The following is a 15,847-nucleotide window of genomic DNA, read 5'->3' as shown; positions in this document are numbered from 1 at the left end:
CTGAATGGTGATGGACAGGTAGTACTTGTTTCACTGAGTTACAAATCCATCCCAAACTTGTGTGTTTTTTCATGTTCATGTGTGTTAGTGTGCGTTGTCGAAGTGATGAATTTGTATGTGTGAGCATGTGTATATGTGCAGAGAGGGGTCTTACTAAACTCAATGTCTGCAAGTTGGGGGCGCATTCCTTAGTTGATTTAGTTTGCATTAAGATGAGGAGGAATGTGTCAAAGCTAGAGCTGCTTTAGTCCACTGTGGTGTAAACCGGCTGAGAGGAGCTCTGCGACTTTCTGACAGCTCAGACTGACGAATGACTGACACTTGGCTTAATGTGAGAAGGATGGAGAACAGGGCGGGGCAGAGGGAGCCAGAGATTTTAGAGGGAGGCCTGATATAAAGGGAAAGGGAGAGAGTAAAGTCCAGTCAGGAGAGGAGGTGGCGATGCCAGAAGTTGGGATAAACGAGGGGGAAAGAATGTGAAAAATAGTCACATTGACACCGGCACAAGGCAGGGCCCATGAAGAGAAAATAACGACTCAAATAAAGAGTATTTCAGAAGCTTATCTTTATTTGCTCAAGATGGTTTGATAGTTGAAAGTAGGAGATACAGAGAGAGAGAATACAGAAAGATTCTTTTCTTAAGGTCCCATTTTATACAACATCAGTCGCTGGGTCAGTTGTGCAACTTTGACAGATTACAATAGTTTAAAGGAAAGCTTTTTTTTTTTAACCTCTTTTTTATATATATATAACATAGAAGTCTTAAAAACAGCTAAATCAAACTGCTGTATTGACCCAACGTTACGTCCTGCAAAGTGGTGCAAAAGCTTTCATCTAGCAATATAACATAGAACAAAATTAGCTTAAAAAAGCATCAGGTAAGACTTGTGTGTGTGTTTTGAAGATTCATTTAGTCCTGAGACAGTGTACGCATATACAATATGTTTGTGTGTATTTCAGACTCTGTTTGTGTGTGTGGACTGGACTGATACCACTATTGCGCCTTTGGAATACCACAGCTCATGGATCAAACTGAACCATTTCAGGAAAAATTGGGATAGAGAGGATCTGAAAAAAGCAACTTGTCAGTTGAATTGCCTGGCACAATCCATGCAATAGTCAGATCTTAACTCAACATATCACTGCCTCAAATAACCTAATAGCAGTAAAAGCACATTTAAAAAGCACTGAAAAGGAATAAAACAGCCAAGAGTTTATTTCAAACCTCTACACCTACATTTTAGGGAAAACAGGTGTGTGTAGTGCAGGTCTGATTTAACCTAGAAACGGCAGCACGCACACCCAGAAGTGAAAAAAAGGCAAACCACAGGCAGCGAGCAAAGACATGGGTACTCAATTCTTCCTGCTGTACGTAAACATGACTTTGCTTCCTTCTTATTTCCTGAATGAATCCTTACTCTTCATAAACTCACGAAAGTGCAAACGCCATCCTTTGTCAGTCGAGAAGCATGCATCATATACAGTTGAAACACTGTACATATGATTCATTTACAAGATAGAATGAGCTTAATGGTGTCTGTCCTTGCTCTGATTTTTACACTCCTGCATGTTGTTTTTGACATAAAGCTACGTGACAGCACAGGTCAAGTCAAAGTGCACAAGATCAAAAGAAAGAAATGCACAAAATGGAAAAGAGGCAGCAAATGAGTGCCCTGTCATTGTAGATGTAAAACCCACGTCCTTTACCCCGCATCCTCACCCCTTCCCACCCACCGACTAAAACTCTGATGCTGATGTTGCCCACCCCTGCTGGTGGGGCCCAAAGGGGCCGACCTGTCACACTGTGAGAGAGATGAAGCTGTTGTATCTCTGGATGTTCCTCTTGAGGATCTCTGAGCAGGGCCCCAGCACACGCTCAAAGCGGGGCCTGTCCAGCTTCACACACTTAAGTGGACCACGGGCAACTACAGTGGCAGCCCTGGGACGGTTCAACAGCAGGGCGATTTCACCTGAAGGAGAGAGAGAAGAGAGAGGACCACACCAAGTGTTTAGTGTTTAGTTAGGATGTCACAAAAGTGCACAAATCTAGAAAAAGTAAACTTTTCTTGATCATGTACCATGTATGAATGATATTTTATCTTGTCTAAGCATTTGTTATGAATTAAATGTCAGCATCTGTAAGGTATCACTATGTAATAAATAATTCTGATGCCTTCTAAGGTGGCTTTTATTGTAAAGAGGGGCAGATCTGTTTCATAGTTACATATTTTGTGAAAATGTCGGGAAAAAAACTATTCCAACAAAATGCAACTTACTGGAGTAAAAAAGGTAAATCACTTTTCCTAAATATTTCATTGTTTGTTTTTTTCTTTATTCCGAGCATTTTTACTTAAAAAAAAAAACATGACATTTAAAATTTGCACAACACATTATTTAGACCAACATGATATATTGTCCTGAGCTGAGATGACTAGTCCATTAAACATTTAGCTGAATGACTATATTAAAATTAATTTAGGGGTAATCAATTCATCATTTACATAATTTTTCAAGCAAGACTTTGGTTTATATTAATGAAGACACAGACTGTTTTTGAGTTTTGGACTGTTGAACGGAAAAAACAGGAATTGACCAGTGGTGGAAGAGGTATTCAGATCCTTTACTTAAGTAAAAGTTAGAATACAGCAATGTATAAACACTACATTACAAGTAAAAGTCCAGCATGACAACTTGACATCCTTAACATCCTACTCACCAGACAAATCTTAGGGGTTGTGAGATGATTAATGGGAGAAAATAGAAGGAAAAGTTCTGAAAACTGACAAATCTGTTTTCAGTTTTTGGACTTTTTCTCTAATCCTTGAATTTTGGTAAAATATTTGATCATTTATACTTTTATTGAAATGAAACCATTTTAAGTTAAATTAATAGGGAAAAATCACTATTTGTTGGAGCTGTTAACAACTCATTCATCTGAAAAGGAACTAAAGGTGTCAGATAAATGTAGTGGAGTGGAAGTATAAAGTTACATCAAATGGAAATACTCAAGTGAAGCACAAGTACCTCAAAATGTTACTTAAGTACAGCATATGAGTAAATGTACTTTATTACTTTCCACCACTGCCTTGGACTCATGATGCTGATGGCATTTTTTCTGAAAATTTTCATTGATCAAACAATAACCTTTCATCAAGAAAAAAATCGGTACATTTATTGGTAATACATCTATAATCCATAACAAATAATTAATAGTTTGAGCAAAATGTTGGTTTGTGGGTAGTTGTTTTTTGTGTTTTGTTGGTGAAGAGATTATTTGATAATTAACTTTTGCTATATTAAGACAAAACACTCATACTACACCTCAGTGCAATTTAATCAACATGTGACCTCCTCAGCTATGTGACAAGCCAGATTTGCTATTTTTGGGTTTCCTTCTGCACAATTTACATGTCTAATGTTAAATATTAGGCATAATACAAACAAGTTGTTGTTTTGACCTATAGCTTTTTTGTGTGGTGCCAAATTTGGAAGAGAAAAGGCTGTACCGGCCCAGAGCCACTCACCAAAGTAGTCAGAGGGTCCAAGTCGTCCAACCTCCACGTACTCCTCATTGTCAGATCTGCGCTGCAGAACAGAGGCTATTCCCTGGAGACAGAAAAGAAAAGAAGGAAAGAAAGAAAAGACAAGAGAACATCCAAAATGAGAGGCAGAAAAATAAAAGAGAGGGGGGTGTGGGTGAAGAAGAGATGGATGGAGACAAAGGTGGGGGGAGTTATTTTGAAAGAGCTAAAAATCATCAGGAGGATTAAGCTGACGAGAAATTCCTTTGCTTCATAAGAACACAGGTGCACAGGATTTAGCCCACTTTTCTTTGGGACGAACACACACTCATATATTCCAGTGGCCCATGTGATACTCTGTTTGGTTCTGCTTTTTTACCTCCAGAGTGTAATAAATACCAAATCTAAGCCTGATAAGGACTTAACTGATTCTGAAATGCCCCTCAGTGTCTCCATCACATAATCCCCTTTATCAGCATTCAACCACAAAATGAAAACAACTGCATTGTCCAAGACTGAGGGAAATCCAAATATATTGTCCCTAAATAACCCCAAATCACTAACACACATTCATGTAAACACACAAACCAAGTATGCTCTCAGTTACTCATAGTGTGTATTTGCAAATGCACATGCACAAGCAGAGTGAGTAAATCAACAGCTAATGTCTGTTGGACAGACTGACCAACCACGTTACGCGTATTATCCATCACAGTGGATCCATCAGTGTGTGTGCGTGTATGTGTGCATGAATGTGACTCATCTAAAAAGTATAACGGAGGAAATCGGATTTCCATTCTATCTGCCCAACAGATGATAACAGTTTGTGTTGTCATTTCTTGCAGCTGTTGACAAATTTTGAGTGCATAAATGAGCATCATTTTTCTCTTTGCATAAGAGCTACTACTATGTGTGGAATTGTAGTTGATGCCATATATGCCAAACACTTGACAACCTTCTCAAAGCATGGCTGTTTGTGTGTGATGGATATTCATTTGGCATATTTCTAGGCTTTTACATGCGCTCAAGTTCGAGTGTAATTGGTAGCAGGTCAAACATGAGTTGGGGAACTTCCCAGCTTGTCTTGGACCGTGTCGTAAAACAGACTTGACCGTTCCAGCGCTCTCTTGCCATTTCTAATCCTTCTCTGCACGCTTTGTTCCTTCTGCTGACCAGGCTAATAACGCTAAATATGAATATAATGAGCCTTAATGAGGACCCCAAAACCGCCAGCTCCCTACTGCAGGCAAACAAAGGTGTGACTGTATTTCAGTGAAAGGGATGTGTGTAATTTTGAGTTAGTGCTTGAAATTAACTATGGAGAAGTGGGGAATATTGTGCATGGTAGAGTCATCTACAAGTCATACCTGGCCAAACTGTGCCACAATGCCATGACCTCCAAACACGCAACTCAGCAGGGTGAATTTAGTTGTGGAGTGGGGGGTCTCCCAACCACTGGAAGAGAGGGCAGTAACACTCTTACTGTTGGCTGAAGTTGTTAAGAGCGTTGTGGGCTGACTCATGTTTGCTTACTTATTTTTAGTTAAAAGTCACTCTTTATAGTTGGTTCTCAACAAACAACGGAAATTTGCATTACTATAACTTTTTATTAGCAAGACATAATCCAACACACGATCAGCAGCAAGATTGGCGCTGTTGTACGAGCATAGCAATAAGCATGAAGAAGAGTTAATTAATGAACAGAAAATGTCTTTTTTGTCCTGTTTAAGGAGGAAGACAGTATTATCAAGAGTATTATCAAAACATTGATGTTGATCGTGACACTGCAAAAAATGAATGCTAAAAGTGACAATTATTCCATGCTAAATGTTAATTCTGTTTAAAGACAATTGCGACAACTTTCCAGCAACTGTTGAGGATAAATCACATCTTTTTTTTTGTGAATGGTAATCTCATTTTTGCTTTTGGTTTACATTTTTAAGTAAAAATATAATTTTTTAAAATGAACCACACCTCAGATTCAGGCCAGAGGACATATGCCACAATGGGCACACTTTTTTTCCGATAGAGTTACGCACTTTTTTAGAAATATCTACAATGAATGTTTACACAGTATTAGAGTAAGTTAGTGAGTATTAGTTGGAAAGTGAACATGTCTGTGTGTTTTTAGCTTGATCTGACACAGTTGGCAGATAATGGGGCTGGTGGCCTAAATCACAATCACTTACCAGCTGCATGAAAATTGTCTGATTAGGACTACCGATTAAAGATTAGCCAGTCCCAGTAGGTGAACTGATCACCTGGAACATTTATCTAAACTGCCCTGAGCACGAGGCTGGAGGTTGGAAAAAGGTCTGCTACCCTGGGTCATAGTGCTGTTCCACACTGTTCCTTAAATATCCTCATGAGCATGCAGCAAGAGGGGAAAAGCTGGTGTTTCACAGTTTGCTTTTGTGGTTGACTAAAATGCTGCTCTGCTGACCAGTTTGGCTTTTCATGGCATACTGAATGACATTTAAGCCACAGTGTGAGGGTAGCATAAGCTAGAAGGCACTTACTAAACTACATCAAATAAAGTCTAGTTGAGCATGGTTATAGGATAAAGGTTATACCATTCATTCATACATTTTTCAAAACTCAATCAAAGAAAAGAAATACAATATATATATACAATATATATACAATATACCAATCTGCATCTATACTACCTCCGATGTTTAATCTTAATTTCTTAAATCTGCACTGACAAATGTTATTATAATGAGCTACATTACACAATAATCAGGTGTGCCTTGGGTGGTCATTCCTGTGAAATTTACACAGGAGAAAAATTACAAACAATGTAATCATTTTTACGCTGAATGTTTTCCATGTTACATTTACTTTTTGTCGATGATTATGATGATTCATGATTGTTAGTCTCTCATTTCCAACTCAAGTCTGACACTTCTGCCTTTTAACCTATGGATGAAAAGTCTGAAAATAAGGAAAGGGTTGTTCGTCCTCACGCCATCCTTTCTGCTAATGCATTCACTCCCATATCCTCTTGTCATCAATCTAAACAAGTCAATATGTTGTCTCCTATTTGTCCTTTAAACACCCCCCCCAACAAAAGTCATCATACTGAGAGGATCTAAAGGGTTCCTGTGGGTCACACAAAAGAGAAATACTCATTGACAATACATCAACTGTTACTGTAATCTACATGTATATGCTGAAATGTAATTAAGAAAAATGAGCTTAACACTGCTTATATGGAAGATCAATGCCTTAAATGAATGAAGTCCTTCTTGTCTGACTCCAACTAGACACACAAGGACAGAAGTAAAGATTAACAGGTCTTAAACTATTTCTGTGTTGTCTCTTAAAAAAAAAAAAAAGAAGCTGCCGTGTGTATGCAAGACAATAAATCTTGGGAGAAAAGCTGTTGTATTTGTGTGTGCTGGTATTTGAGTGAGAAGGTGCAGACACTGCTGGTACTGGGTGGCCTCATGAACAGGCTACTCAGGATATCCCCTTTCTACCTCCATCTCTTCTCATGCCTCTATCCTTCTTTCTGTGCATGTTGTTAATCCAGAGGTTAATATTTCCTACATGCAAGATGTTACATTTTGACATGTCAATACGAACAGACTCACTACTTTCTGTGTGTGGTGTGTGTGTGTGTGTGTGTGTGTGTGTGTGTGTGTGTGTGTGTGTGTGTGTTTGGGTATGTGTATGGCTGCTAGGAGTGTTATCTGGATAGTGAATCCTGCTGGTGGTTCTTCAGTAATATAAGGGTTTCATTTACTGCTCTTTAAGCTGTCTCACACTCTTCCTTTTCCCTCTCTCCCTTGATTACGCTGCTGCTGTTTATTGTTAATTCATTCATTTTCTTTGTTTTGGTTTCCCTTTCTCTCTGCCTGTTTTCCACTGCTATCTTTTGTTGTTGCCGGTCCTTCCACACCCCGTGTCTGGCAGTGTGGTGAGGAGGATCTCTGATGTTTATAAAAGAAATATCTGTGGAGCAGAACGCTGCCCCTGGGGTGGTACAGTATGAGATGGTTATCTGGACCACACTGGGTGAGGCCTGTTCACAAATTAACTACTGTACTTGACGGCGCTGCACTATTTCACTCTCTTTGTTTAGACATGAATGGAAAGGAGAGGAATCAACTGGTTGTAAACACAGGAGACTCAATGTCCCATCCCCCTCATTCTCTCCCCATTCACTTCTCTGTTTTATGCCACTTCTGCACTCAAACCCTTCGATTTCTATTTTCTAGTCGGCTATCCCCTCTCACATTTGCTTTTTTTTTTTTTACTGAAGCTCTGATAGAGAGAGAACATAAATCCTTGAAATTCAAAAATACACAAAATTAACTTTTCCACCTTTCATCTATCTACATAAAATTGACACTACCATAATTTCCCATCAATGCCAGAATACCACTGGACACATGACAGCATTTTTAACGTCAGTTGCTCATTCCATTGGAAATGATGGCCTTGCTCTGCATGTATGCATATACTATACTAATCATTCAAAGATTTAAAATGTTGTTTCTCATTTAGGTCACAGAAAAAAAAGTTTAGTACTCAGAGTTAACTTGGGACGTTTCTTCTAAAAGGTTACAAGTAAAAACAAAGAAATGTAGCTTCTGAGCAACAAATTCTACACACCATTTCAACAAAATGTTTCAAAACCGTCACTGAAATCTGCCTTTCTGATGTTCAAAAAGTCTCTTAATCCCTCCCTTTCCCTTATTTATATACATAATTTCAGGTAACAGAGTGAGCACAGATGACAGGGTGCTGGGCTCGAGTGAAATGAGCACGAGGGAGCCTGTGTGTGTGTGTGTGCATGTGCAGCCCTAAAGAACAGAGAGAATCAAGGAAATAGGGGGAGAAGGGGATGCGAGGGAAGGTGAAGCTGAGCCTTTGTGGCCCCGGAGTTCTATAAAGGCTTGTTTGTACAGTGTGAGAAAAAAAATTTAAACATGTCACTTTTCATCAGGGCCCTATTCCTCCCAAGCAGGCAAAGAAAGTGATGGCTCTATATCTCCCTTTTGTTAATCCTCCCCATCAGCAGCATGTAATTTGTGATTACATTGTGGGGTTTACATTGTGGGGTTTGTCTTTGGCTGATGCACCAAAACCACAGAAACAACAAAAGCGAGTGAGAGGAGACAGAGGAAGAAGGAGGAGGGGGAGTGAGAATGAGAGAAATGTTTTTTTGACTGAACAAAGTGCCGAAATCTCAGCCTGAATTGGTCAAAAGAAATAAAGGTGTGCACATGAAGAAAAAGAAACACATGAGCTGAGGAGAGCGAGAGTGTAGGAGGGTAAGGAGAGACTGATCTTACTGAAGAACAAACTGTCGAAAAATCCCTCTCTCCCTCCTTACTTGTGGTCCTTTTTGAATCAACCTCCTCTTTACCCATACATCCCTCCCTGCCCTCTTTGACTCATCCCTCTCTCTCTCTCTTGTCTCCCTCCTGGGAGACTGGGTCTCCTGACCCCGTGTGAAAGTCAGCAACACACATTCCACCACAGTCCACCCTGTTCTGGGAAAGTCAGGCACTGCTGCATGAGAGACGGAGAGAGAGAGCGGAGAAGGGAGGGACAGAGAGAGGGAGCTTTGAGGAGAATGGAAGATAGACAGGAGAAAGGGGAAAGGGATTAAAGAAAGAGACAAATCCTGCTGTTGGGTGATGGAATTCGAAATGGAGCAGCAGTGAAGTAAAAAAAAGGAAAATTGTGTTAATATGTGTTAAGGAAAAGTTTAAGGAAGTGGGAATGTTGCCACTGTTCCTTCGTGATGAGTATGGATGTACCCTGCCATCTACAAAATGATGGGGCTCACAGTGTCTGGTCTGGTGTGACACACTTCCCCTGTGCCTCCTCCCTCTCTCCATCCTATAATCCCCCAGATTCCTCTGCATATTTTGCCTTTCTCCTCTTTGGGATGTCTCTGATTGATGAGTCATACATTGCTAACTGCTATATTTATGTCCTAAACCCCAATTGGGTTCATTTTCTGCACAGACAAACTGGCTTTTAAGGGATTTTTGCAGCTTCAGGAAGCTTTCACTGGATGCTTCAAATTTGACCAACAAGGGTCAGATAATGTGAGGCGAATATAAGATGTATGCTGACCAGTCAATAAATAATTGGACAGGGAGATTTTTTGTAGTGTGTTAGTACATAGATTTAAAAGGAAACAATAGTTTATAAGGTTAAAATGCCAACCTTCTACTTTGTGAGTGAGACTTTGGAAAGACAAAATAAAACATTCACAAGCAATAGCACTGTATGTTCCAGTTCACTAGCAGCTGGTTTTGCTGGTACAGACTTCTTTGGCCTGTTATGACTAGTTAGATACTGCTGCGTATGCCACATTACTAAGTTTTAGTCTTACATTTGTTTAATTTAAATCTTCTCACCAATCTTTGATGAATACAATTCCTGAGAGATGGATGGAGGGAGGAGTGTTGTGCTTGAGTAGAACAGGTGGAGGGAGAAAGACAGACAGTGAGCCAAACTAGGTACAAGGAGCGATACATCACTCGCCACCTTTGATAAAATCCTCCTCTGGCTTAGCTGCACCCAACCACTCCCATGCACTATAAGCAATGAATGAACTGCTCACTAAGACTATTGGTAGACATAGAATGAGATGGACAGACAATTACTGACAGATAGCGTGACAATGCGAGAGAGACACACTAACCTGAGTCTAAGAATGAGTGAAGTAACAAGGAGGCAAGGACAAAATGACCGCAGATTGCACCCCTAACGCCACACACAGGGCTCTCTTGAATTGTCCCTGGCAAAAGCTGTTTAAGTATGGAGTTAATCAAAAGTGTGTGGACAGGGGGCCCTTCACGGAGCTGCGCCAGGGGCCCCAGCTCAACAAAGCCTCCAGTGTGAGGGGGGCTACTTCTTGCACAGGAATCGTGGATGAGGGCCAGTGGCAGAGGAGGATAGTCTGTCTGCTGTTGGCAATAAAGTGGGATCAGTTCTGATCTCAGCAAAGAGCCCACCAACGTCTTAGCACGATGACATGTACATTAAGCCTGGTGTCCAGCTGATTACACACACAGGGTTTTGGGCCCCATATGTCAACACATACAGCTTACAGGAAACGGGAAGTAAAGTTTCCACACATAATGTCTTACTGGTGCACCTACTACTTTTTCTACTAAACTGTAATGAAACAAAAATTCTTACAAAATTCACTGTGTCATCCACACACACTATGGGGGGTGGCAAGGGTCATGGAGGACAAGGCACACATACATACACTTATTGTTATGTTATTATCTACTACAAGTCCCATGTGTGTATGTATTTGCGTCTGTGTATGACTGGTACACCTCAGCCATGCAGATGCACTTGTGTGCGCACGTGTGACTCATAACATACAGGTCAGCATTTGACCATATGTACGCATCTTGTCCTCCGTGACCTTTTTACATCCCCCATTCACACACACACACACACACACACACACACACACACACACACACACACACACACACACACACACACACACACACACAGAGACACACAGAGACACAGACAGACACACACACACACACACACACACACACACACACACACACACACACACAGAGACACAGACACAGACACACACACACACACAGAGACACACACACACACACACACACACACACACACACACACACACACACACAGACACACACACACACAAAGATTTACCTCTGTGATAATGAAGAAGTCATCACCAGGTTCCCCCTGCACCACTATCTTCTCTCCATCCTCAAACTGGACGGGCTCCAGAGCATCAGCCACAGTCAGACGTTCCCATTTATCCAAAGACTCTGTGAATAGAAAATGCATCAGTAACAGCTGGTGTGGGTTTTTTTTTCTTTTTTCTTTTTACAAGTCAATCTTATGTACTTTTCAAAAGTAAAAACTCTGTGTGTTTCATGGTCTGAGAAGATGTCCCTTACTCTAGTCCAGCAAACTGGTGGGAACGATAAATCCCACCTCAGGCTAATCCAGTCATTCATCAGATATCATTAAATCCCAGATCCCCTACCTCCTCCCCTCTTCTCATGGAGCCTCACAGAGCTAAACACCCAGCTGAAACTAACCTGTAATCTGTAAGCTCTCTGTTCTACTGATTCTGGTCTGTGCTGACAGAATGTTGTCTTCTTTGAAGCTAATTCAAATCTGACTATCCCATAACAGAATGATCAAAGGTTTTATCGTAAAGAAAGTCAAATATCCTTGAGATAAACACTCGCTCAAGGTAAATTCCTGTAGATAAGAGCAACTACTTGGTGCTGAAGTGACTATGTACAACATGCAAAAAGCTCTGACCGAAGGAATATAATGGGCAGTGCAAGCCAGCTGACTTAATCAGTGTTTTAAATTAAATATTCCCTATCCATTGTTGTAAAATGTGGTTCGGTTATACTACAGGGACACAATTTATAATTTTATGAGTTTATATTATCAGTCATTACCTTAAAATGGCATTATTTCATATTGAATTGAACATAACAATACATGTAATTTAGATTTAATTAGAAAGTGACTAACCCATGAATGCTTTGATATGATCTTTATTTTTAAAGATACAGTATATTTAAAAATTCCCTTGAAACCATGTAGAGAATGGACTATTTGTGAATGAGTCCTGGCAAAACCTGAGATAGGATCTTTTTTCATTTTTGTTGATCTTACAGTATGAGCCAGTGGCGACAGCTGTCTTTCCGACTGTCCAACCACATGTTCAGTGACGTGGTTAGCCTAGGATATTTCTAGAAGCTGTTGGTATTCACGCAGAAACCAAAAACATAGACGGTCACACATTTTCACTGGGAAAAATGTTCCAACCCAAAGAGTTTTGAGCAACTTAGAAATATTGATATTTATAGAAATATAGATATTTATATGAGGAATGTTAGTTATCTGTAGTGAAGTGAGTGTAATGTTCACTCCACAGCTTTAGCTTTGTCTACATAAAAGGATGATTCAGTGTTTTGATTTGACTAAGACATGACTTAAAGGCGTAAAAGTACAGCGGAATCTTTTTGTCTCTGACTATTGTCTCCTGATGTGCTTAGTAACTGATCCCAGTGTGTGTCTTTTTGTGTGTATGTGTAAATGTGTATGTATTTAGGAATTAACTGAGGAAAAGTCTTGTGGTTTGGAGGTGTCCAGTGTCCCCATTGCTGGGGCCGTGGTGTCTGCCGGCCCCAGATGGATGTCCTCTGTCTGTCTGGAAAGCTAAAGGTAAGTTCCTATAGAAGTGATCCTTAACAGCTCGGCAGGTAACATGATACACAAATGTGCTGACTAAAGAACCTACATTTCACGCTTCGCAGAGCCTGCATCCACTTGGATCACCTTCCTACACACATACATAGTATGCACACAGGGAATTGGCCATTGGGATGCTGACGCTTTTGTGTGTGTGTGTGCGACAAAGAACATGTTGTTTTCCCCCATTCATACCACAACATCAAGGGCTTGTACCCAATTTCGTGGTTATCTCAAAAATCAAAGACAAACAAAAACACTACCGCCTCCTACCCCTCCTCCAATACAAAGCGGTAGGGCAGAGAAGGAGAGCGACAGCAAGAGGAATGATGAGAGGAAAGGAAAAGCACTTCGAAGAGGGAGGCGGGTATTTGAATACAGGCCTCGACAAGGCTGTCAGAAAGGGAGTCACAGAAGAAAAGAGGTGAATGAAAAGAGAGTGGATCTTGCGGAGACGTGAATTCTCCTAAGACCTGAATTGAGTGTATGTGTTTACTCAGCCAGCTAATAACTCTGTACAGGGGGCATGGCCTTAGTCTATACACCACACACACACGATCAAGTGGAAGGGGATGAGATGTCAGTTCCAATTGCAACTCGTTTTGAAAGTCTGAATGAATCTCATTCGCCTTTCCACCAAACTCAATGGCCTGCATAGGCTGGTGTTATCCAAATTCCAGTGGGAAAGAGCGCTTAGCCTAACTCTCTATTCTTTAATTGTCCACACAGCGACAGTGGAGAGTGTGACTGGCTTTAGTATGAACAGTGCGAGAAGATTAGGACTGTACATACAGGCCTTGCTGAACCATGGGCCCTGTGTGACAACATGTGCCTGTGTTTATGTGGGCTAATCTAGAGTATATGTTGCCCTCGGCAGATTTAACTGCCTGCACTCTGGACTCTATGACTTGGTGTTAAAATAATGCGTTACATAGCATACACGTGCAAACACACTCATGCTTCAACATCAACAACATGAATGCAGAAAAAACAGTTTCTGCAAAATCTGTATAATCTTCTTTATGTGATGTGATGCCCTATGACTCATATACACAGACTTACCAAGGATGGACACCTTGCTAAGGAACTCTTCATACATCTTCCTCTTCCTTAAAGTGCTGCCCTGTAAAACAAAGAGGAGAGACATGCATCATTAGACACACTCTCTCAGTAGTGGTAGCAATGGTAAAACAAGTTTTTTGAAAGCTTTTTTTTCTCATACTGTCTCACTGTTTTTTCTCATACTGTCTCACTGTGGTCCTAATCTAAACAAATTCAAATAATTACCACTATGGAGTACTGGTACTACTAAATAAGAGCCCTTGCACAAAGTCTGCAATTGTTTGTTATTATAGATTTAAAATTGAGAGTTCCTCTGAGTGATGGACAGTAATCCCTTTGAAATTAAAGAATGATTTTTTTTCAGTGATATTCAAAACATTTTTTTCTCTAAAATAGATTCATTCATTCCATTTATAACACTTAACTCGGTCTATGGAAGATTTGTCACCCTCTTTCTTCCTTTTTCAATTGAACTCACATCATTCTGTAACTTTTCTTTTGCCACCTTGATTGTGTTGCATCCACGAATCACACTGGATTCAGGATGAACATGTTTTAAGAAGTCACTCATTTGACCGGTCCTCAGTGGCTTTACTGATATTCTCTAGGTGTAACTGCCAACTGAAGACTGCAGGGCAAACCCACAGTACTCAAATCAGGAATGCATAAAATTGAATGTGAGGTATATGTAAAGATACAAAATAAAGAGGATATACTGAAAATAAAAAAACACATAGCTACAAATGGGCAAATACACATAAATACCCTATATGCTGCACATTGGTCACTGATTCACAAGTGTAATAAAAGCTTATTATGTCACGAATGGTCTTAAAGGTTAAGGCTAACATTGAACAAATATCAGTACTCAAAAATTACTTCATAAAATATGGAAACATGAATTAAAAAATTTAAACTGCAGTATAGTGTAATCTGTCATTAATGGTATAGACGCAGTTCATGGGGTCATGCCAGAGGTGTGTATGAGCTATGCGGTAATGTTCATTGCATGTGTGTATCTGTGTGTGTGGCCCACCCCACCCACCAGGCAGGGGACTTTCCCCTCTCTGCCTCTGCCATGAACATCAGGTGCTTCCTGACAAGTCTAGACCCAAAGGACCCCTTCCCTGACTGCGTTTCTCTTTCTTCCCTTCTTCACTGCACAGAACCTCTCAGCAAGAGCGGCAACATGAAGCAAAAACGAGAGAGTGAGGAGAAACAATCTTGTCCGCCCAGTTTCTGCCTTTGCATATGGAAATGATATATTGAGGCTTGGGGTGTCTTTATTGCATAAGTGCCTGAGTTCCGCTGCTGCCTCTAATTTCATATAATTTCACATTTTGTCTTAAAAGGGGAGAAAATGTTCCCAAGTGAGCCAACGTCAAACTCAAAATCGTAAACAACTTGATTAAAGGAATTCTAGCCTGCATTGCCTCCCTCCTGGATAAATGATTCGAGAGCGTATGTGCGTGTGTGTGTGTGTGTGCGTGCGTGTAGGTGCGCGCGCGGGGCACAAGCAGTCTGTTTTTAGTTTTGCCACTTATGTATCATTGCTGTCTCTGCAGAGATGAAACTTCATGGTCATTAAGCAAGCAAATACAAACACTCACACATGTATACTCTACCACTAACACTATCTCACACGCACCTACAAACACACACATGCAGTCAATCTCCCACAGCGGCAAGAGATGTTGAGTTTATCTCCTGATTTCATAGCCTCCCCATAGAGCTCCTCAGACAAGCTCGCTGAGCTTAAAGGCTTACCATGCATACATAACATTACATTACACAGCAGGTCTGATTTATGCGACTTGAGGAAGAAGGGCTGGGTGGGCCAAACTAATGTCAGCAACATGGGGGGTTATCAGGGTGGATGAAATGAAAATAGACACTTTTTAAATGTTCTGATTCTAAATTTTAAGTTACAATTTATATTTTTTAGTAGACATATTTTTTTCTCTTTGCATTCTTATTATTGGCATATTTCCTCATTTGTATCCTCC

At 40.4% G+C, this 15,847-nt stretch overlaps 1 protein-coding gene across 1 annotated transcript in view; it reads right to left on the bottom strand.

Moving 5' to 3' along the window:
• Window positions 1-1,774: 1,774 nt before the first annotated feature.
• Window positions 1,775-15,847, bottom strand: part of prkar1b (protein kinase, cAMP-dependent, regulatory, type I, beta) — a 64,655-nt gene continuing 50,582 nt past the window's right edge. The window contains exons 8-11 of the mRNA XM_062438730.1: window positions 13,842-13,902; window positions 11,208-11,329; window positions 3,525-3,606; window positions 1,775-1,970 (exon numbers count right to left, since the gene is read on the bottom strand). Coding sequence (XP_062294714.1) covers window positions 1,798-1,970; window positions 3,525-3,606; window positions 11,208-11,329; window positions 13,842-13,902 — 438 coding nt within the window. The 3' untranslated portion in view covers window positions 1,775-1,797. The remainder of the gene's footprint in view (window positions 1,971-3,524; window positions 3,607-11,207; window positions 11,330-13,841; window positions 13,903-15,847) is intronic.

This window comes from Scomber scombrus, chromosome 18 (assembly GCF_963691925.1).
Source record: "Scomber scombrus chromosome 18, fScoSco1.1, whole genome shotgun sequence".
Lineage (NCBI taxonomy): Eukaryota > Metazoa > Chordata > Actinopteri > Scombriformes > Scombridae > Scomber > Scomber scombrus.
Note: the sequence above shows the minus strand (reverse complement) of the source record. Positions and strands in the feature narration are given on the sequence as shown.